Genomic DNA, 7193 nt, shown 5'->3' with positions numbered 1-7193 from the left:
AAACAATTAATGTGTTATACAAAACAAGCAAATTATTATGAACCTGTGTCTTATTCTTTTTAACCAGTATTTTATAGTGTCTTTATATATAGATACACACGCACATCCATATCCATTAACATGGGATGTGAACTTTAGATGCTTCTGCTGACCACCAATTCTAACTTCCCTCTAGTGGCCAATTGTTACTTATATGCTAGTGATTGAAGACTCGTCTACCTCTCATTATAAAAAAGATAAATCAGCTTGTTTTAGAAAAAAATATATATGAGTTTCCCTTTTGATAAAGGGACATTTATCAATTACCTTGGTAATTGATAAATTATGGTCATTGCCTAATTTATGGTCAGTTGGTTAATTATGGTCATTCCCTAATTGTAGTAGAACTGCACAGGCTGTTTCCTTACTAAAGCAAAACTTTGGAACCAAGCACCTGTGGTGAAAAGGACAGGAAGGAAAAACAATCTCAGCTAAATAGTTCTTGCTGGGTAAATGTTCAAGTTATATAATTACACCAAAAATTCGTGATTGTATACTGCTAGAAAATTAAAGCTATAGTATTCACTTATAGGCAGGGTAACCAGTTTTCTTGTGCTTCTTCATGTGGTATTTGTGCCTACAGGCCACCACATAGCCTAGCGAAGGCCATTTTCCCTCTCCTTACTGGAAATCAATCTATTCCTGTCCATTTCAGCATTCTTTTACATCCATCTTTCCCCTGACTTGTCCAAAAATTGCTGCAATTAGTGGGGGGTTTTTTCCCTCTCTTCAGTTTTATTCTTGAAGAATCTCTTTAAAAACATTAATTCCAGTATTCCATGTTTGTAGTCCTCATTGTGTAGGTTCTTCATCTACCAAACAGTTTGTGTGGCTCCCTTGTATCTTCCTTAATAGCTAGGAAAATGCCCACTTTCGTCATATTACTGGAACACCACTAGTCAAATTCCTAAGAAAAGGCAAAAGGATCTCTTCAGATTGCCTTGTCCTATACCTGGAAAGTGGGTGCTTTCCACGAGATAGTTTTAGCTTACTTCAAAAAGTAAGGAAATTAAAGCAACTGCTTTGTGTGTTTGATTGTCCAGCTGGTTATTTCATCCCCTATGCCAAACCTACAAGCTTCTTGGCCATTTTCAATTGTTTGACAGACATTTTTAAGACTGGTAAGTCTTTCTACATCTTTTGGAACAGTAACTAAATTAATAAAAATATTTTAAAAATCTGGAAGGAGAATGACATCCTATTGATCTATTTTATGCTGTTTGTTACCAACAGATAGTCTGGTCTGCACCCAGCAGGCTCTGCTGCTCCACACTAGCATGGGCTCCTGCTGCCTCTGCCATGTGTCTGTTTTTGTCTTTTTGCCCTTCAGGCCAACTATCCTACAGGCTGTTTCTCAACTCTTTCCAAGAAACCTCAGATATTTTACTTTTGTTCTTGCATTTTCACTGCCCCAACAGTTTCATTTTCACTATCCCTTCTTGCCACACCAGATAGGCAAACTTTTCATGCCAGCAAGACCATAACTCCCTTTCAATACAGTACATATATTGTAGAACAATATATTTCTACTTGAAATATATCTTGAACACTGCCATTTAGAAAACTTTAATTTGTTCCCTAATCCTGCAAAGTTTTGAAACCCTTTAGATCTTTGCAAACACAGGGCAGAGGAGTGGGCTGCTATCCTCTATCAGGTAAGATGTTGGATTTCAGAGCCAAAGCATCCCTCTTCTGAGGTCTTGGGGCGTGGGAAATACAGCAGCACCCTCTGGAAGATACATGTCAAGTACAGTTTACTGTCAAAGGTAAATGTAGTTCATTCCTCAATGTAGCACAAAACCTGGTAATTTTTAAAAAGTCTGGCACAAGAATTGGACTGTCTAACTTTTCCCTGTTTGAAAGCTCAGGTCTGAAACCCATATTTGTACAGCATGGACCAGGTATGTTTCTCCTCATCACTTACACCCAATATGTGATAGAAAGCCTGGCAGAATTAAATCTAAGTGGCTCAGATTTCTGACAAGAGGCCATAGGGTTTTTTTCAGCTGGCAAGGAAACCACACTACCTTCTAAACTTCTTTATTTTAGTTGAGCACCTTAGGGCAAGATAAAACAGGTCAAAAGGCTGGCTGGGTCCAGGTGACAGGAGCTGTCTCCTGCCCTGACTCTCTCCAATTTAAACGTGTGCAAACCTATTACTTGCCAGCTGGTTTCAAATTTATCCTGTGCAGCTTTCCTGGAGGGAAAAAAACAGTGGTGCCAAATTCACAACAGGGCAAACTTCTCCAACCCCAGATGAAGAATCCATCCTTCAGGTATTGAACGTGATCACAATTTTTTTTACCAGCTCATTTGCATGTGAGCACAGTAAGGAACTTTGTGTATATTTTTGCTGCCAAAATTCAAGAGAACCGTGGGATCACCATTTTTCTCCTTGCTTACAGTCACAACAGATGTCATCTACTGTCGGTCACAGTCCTGCTGCCATGTATTTATCTTGACAGTTTGGTCTAAAGTTTCCACTTCCCATGTACAAAGAGCAGCCAGAAATCCCTTCAGAGGTTAAAACATGATGGCCAGTTGGATTTATTTTTACTCTAGGGGCATCATTTGGGGGTAGTTTCCTACATGAAGCAGATTCAGTTATTTCCATCTCCACACAAAACCAGTTGCTGCTTCTGCCAACTCTCTGAAATGTTCTTTCCTAAGGTAGATGAAGGGGGAAAACAGAGATGGAGTTGTACAGAAATACAGCAAAGGACAACGGCATTTCAGAAATTATTGGAATCTCATTTTCTTTCTGATTTTCTCCCCAGTTCTTTTTTTCAGAAAAGAAAACACTTCCATATGGTAGGCAATATAATTCTTAGGGTTTCTGTTTCAAAATAGACCAGGTATCATTAAAAGAGAATTTGGTTTCCAAATCTTCTGCCACTTTGCCTCTACTACACGGAACCATGAGGAAATTGTATTTTCCTAGGAACAATGTGAGAACAGATTACAAGAAAAATTACCACTGGGGTATGCTCTTTAATTCCCTCAGGATTTATACAATCACTTCAGTGAGAATAAAATCAAAAGCAAAGGTGTATCAGTAAAAAGAAAATGTAGCAACTATATGCATTAGTATACTTTGGAAAACATGCGCAAATAACGTATGTGTGTCTCCAAAAATTGTTACTGTATGAAATCCTTCTTCCCAACTAAGCCTAGGGAACTTAGACCCCTCTTTTCAGAAATGTTCTTTAACTGACACATAAATAGCTGTATTTCCTATCTCCCAGAAAATTTACATTGCTGCAAAAATCAACAGATACCTGTATCAAACCAAGGCAGCCAGTATCTGAAGATAGTGTGAAGACATTTGAAGACAGAAGTGCCAGAACTGAGTCTGTGCAAATGACAGGAGCTGAAATATCCAGGAGTTTCCAATTACACATGGAGAGGCTGATAGACTGGCTTCTGATTCAGTGATAAGATCCCTCTTTCAAGCATCATGCCCACATATCACTTTTGGATACATCTCCTGAAGCACCTGCATCTCTTGGAATCCATGGCTCTCCTGCAGTCTTCTATGCAGAACAGATGCCCTCCTGCCCAGTCTGTTTCCATTCATATATAGAATAGACAAGATATGAAAAGAGCATTGCAATGGATTTTGTGTACTGTAAAAGACGATATCTAAAATTTCCTCACTTCATATACTATTTAAAAACAGATAACCATAAATTTGTATGTCAGACAATTCCTTTAGGACACAAAATCCTCATTTGGGATCCTATCTGAGTGTTCTTAATTTCAAATCAACATTCTTACTTTCTCTCATTCACTCTTACCAGTATGGAATGTGACTGTTTCCGTTCTTTTCTTTGCAGTAATATGATTAAATAAATAACAAAAACATCTATGGAAGTAAAATGCAAATAGTAGATTTCAATGGGAAATGGTCAGACAAATTTACCATTTTTTCAAATGGCATGTGAAGGTAACTTTCTGTAAATAATTTGGTGGCAGCAATGGAAGTTCTGTAACATCATGGGAACAACTTCTGTCAGAGTTCTTTCATGCTGTTTTTCCCCTTTGAATTCTTAATTACAAGATGAATCCGATGTGATTTTTACTGCTAGTGTAAACAGAACAAACTGTGAAATTTTAAAACCACATTTATTTTTAATACAAAATCTGTTGCACTATTACAGAAGTGAGCCTGTATGTTTACCCCTACATGCACAGATAATTCAGCATCTACAATTAAATAAGAGTAAAATGATATTTCTTTTTTACCAATACCACTGGCAAATCCTGTTAAGAAATGTTCTCTTTGTGCTTTGTAATCAATTTTCATATAATTCATTTTGTATTTCGTGTCCCATTAAAAAAAACTGACCAATGTAAAGCTCAAAGGTGCAAAAGAAGCTTATTACAGCTGGGTTACATTTGGGATTACTTCAGTTGTGCTTTACCTACAATATATACATGAAAGCTGCAAGGTGTCCTATGGGCTAATGTAGTGCACTGCCAAAAGCTCTGAATGGTTCAGCTGGAATCTGCAGTAAATGAGCAGATCACTATTTTGTTTCAACAGAAAAAATAAACAAAAAAAAAAAAAACAAAAAAAAAAAACCCACAAAACCAAACCAAAACAAAACAAAAACAAAAAATCCCAAACCAAACCAAACAAAAAAAACCCCAAAACAAACAAACAAACAAAAAACCCCACCCAACCACAAAAAACCCCCACCTCCCTCCCACAAAAACAAAAACAGAAAACTAAGTAGATGCTTTAAAATACCATGCACACCATTGGCTATAGTACTTCTTACACAGTACAACATAAGCTTTCTTGGTTTATTTGTCTGTAACACCTAGAAGCATATAGCGTCTACGCTTTAAGTGTATTTACAAATTCAACAAAATATCTACATATAAAAAGCTTACTTAAAATTAAACTTGATGCAAGTTATGAAAAACCAATTTATTGGCAAATGAAACTGAGCATTCCTTCAACCATAGGTTGTTATAAAATTTTATATTTGGAGGTAAACATTTGATTGATAAAGTATGCGAAAAAAGAATTTTTTTAACCGATAAGGGTAATCCTTTACCAATAAACCGTATTAGCACTTGTCAGATGGAATGCTGTAGTTCCGAGTGGTAACCCCCACACTGCTTCAGGCTGGAGATAATTACAAAGCTGCCACACTGATCAGGCTGGGACACAGAGAGAAATGTGCTCTCACCGATGGAGTCAGCTGGTTTGGGTTTTTAATGATTTATTTTATGAGAGCTTATACCTTGCTGTGTTAGTAAATAATTTAACATTGGTTGTGTTTGGGGATTTTTGTTTGCTTGTTCATTTTCATTTTTGTTTTAAGTATTCTAAGGCCATGAAAACATGTTGTGCTGTAACTGTGTAGAAAGCTTTTTTAAAAGGGAAAAAAAAATCATACTCTTCTTTATGTAATTTAAAATATTTTAAACTTTCCATTTTTAGCACAACAGTTTTATAACACTTCTTTTTCTTCACATTTTTCCTTTATTTGGCAATGACAGTAGTCTGCTAATCACAGTTTACTGCACCAACTGATTTAGTAGTACAGCGCATTATGGAATGCATATTGTATAAAGGCACTGAATGTTCTTTGCCCTGTGTTTTCTGGAATATTTTCCCTCATTTTTAAAGTTTTTCTTTCAGTGACTGTACAAATTCCAAAATGCATTGCAATGCATATATTTTATGCTCTAAAATCAATTCAATGTGTTTTGATGTAAAAATAGAACACTGTACTGCTGTAATACTTGGTAGATTAAAAAGGCTATAAAGTAATAGGAGCAAAGCAGATAATAGGGTCTCATTAAGCATCAGCAAATGCAAGTGTCATACTTAAATCATTTAGCAATTATATACTGTACATACTGTTCCTAACTGTCTTGCAAAAAGACATATGATAGCTAGACATTAAGTCACCAATTTCACAACAATGTCCACAAAGACATTGAAGTTCTATATAATACTACTATAACACTCTGACAATGATAACGGAATTCATATCCAGGGATTCAGCAGAGGACTGCATAACAAATTGTCAAACCATGTTTTTATAGTGTACACAAGATTATCTGTGAGTTGTGTAGGGGTTTTTTTTCCATGCATTATACTGTATTTTCAACAGGAAACAAAATTACAAGTTGATATTACTGTTTGTGTCAGTTCTTTAAAAAAAAAAAAAAAAAAAAAAAAAGAAAAATACCCAAGTTTTGAACAAAATTTGAATTTTCTGTTTTGATTCATAGTAACATACCATTTACTGTGTCATTATGATGTGTACTGGTATTAACCTGCATATTCTCATAGCATTAACATCTGGTGGTGAGGAGCTCCGTTACCTGTGTGTTCATAGTATGAGAAGGAGGATGTACAAGTGCTTTAAGCAAACTGAAGATACAAGGGCATCAAGTTCTGTGGTTACACAAATGAATTCATGGCATTTACAGGAGAAGGAGCCTCAGAGCTTTCATTTCCTTCTGCAGGTTCTTTCTCTTTTTTACCACTATATTGTCCAATAAAGGAGCCATCCTCATTGAACTGACCATTTACACCTTCTCCATAGTCAACTAAACTATCATCACTGTCTTCTTTTTTCACAGTTCTGTCTGAAGGTGTCCGGCTTCCTTTTTTTAGAGGTTTATGGTCCTCTGCATCGCTGGAGACACAAACAAACAAACATGGGATTAACTGATGCACTATTTATTAAGACAAAATCAGCCATGCATGCAGAGTTTATGAAAAGCGTGTGTCAGCCCTACAGTCCTTTAGTAAACCCACATCACATTGTAGAGACAAATCAATATGATGCAGTTCACATGAAAACATGGTGTAAGAATGGTTTAAACAGAGAATGTCTTCAGTGGAGGGAGGGGCAGTTGTGGTTTATTTTTTTTTTTCCCATCGTGCATGACTTTTCAGTGGTAAGACCTGGGCCCCTGGCTTGGAGGCCATGTAGATGCAGCTGCAAGCATTAAGAATTGGGTTGTAAAGCTATAAAAATAATTTATTTGTTCTCCAAAGTAACAAGCTTATGATGTGCCGTGAAGTTAGTCTGTTAAAACTTCTTAATTTCTTTGACTCCTTGAAAATGAATGAAGAATGAATTTGGTTAAATGAAATATACTGATTTTCTTTACTAGTATAA

General features: G+C 36.2%; 1 protein-coding gene across 15 annotated transcripts in view; it reads right to left on the bottom strand.

The window, feature by feature from the left end:
• Positions 1-4145: 4145 nt before the first annotated feature.
• Positions 4146-7193, bottom strand: part of NRCAM (neuronal cell adhesion molecule) — a 147463-nt gene continuing 144415 nt past the window's right edge. For 12 of the 15 annotated variants that reach the window (XM_040061070.2, XM_040061072.2, XM_040061073.2 and 9 more), the window contains one exon: positions 4146-6704. In XM_040061070.2, the coding sequence (XP_039917004.1) occupies positions 6467-6704 (238 nt within the window). In that variant the 3' untranslated portion in view covers positions 4146-6466. The remainder of the gene's footprint in view (positions 6705-7193) is intronic. The other 3 variants (XM_040061086.2, XM_040061087.2, XM_040061077.2) reach the window with 2 other exon arrangements.

The sequence above is a fragment of the Hirundo rustica genome, chromosome 4 (assembly GCF_015227805.2).
Source record: "Hirundo rustica isolate bHirRus1 chromosome 4, bHirRus1.pri.v3, whole genome shotgun sequence".
Taxonomy (NCBI): Eukaryota; Metazoa; Chordata; class Aves; order Passeriformes; family Hirundinidae; genus Hirundo; species Hirundo rustica.
Note: the sequence above shows the minus strand (reverse complement) of the source record. Positions and strands in the feature narration are given on the sequence as shown.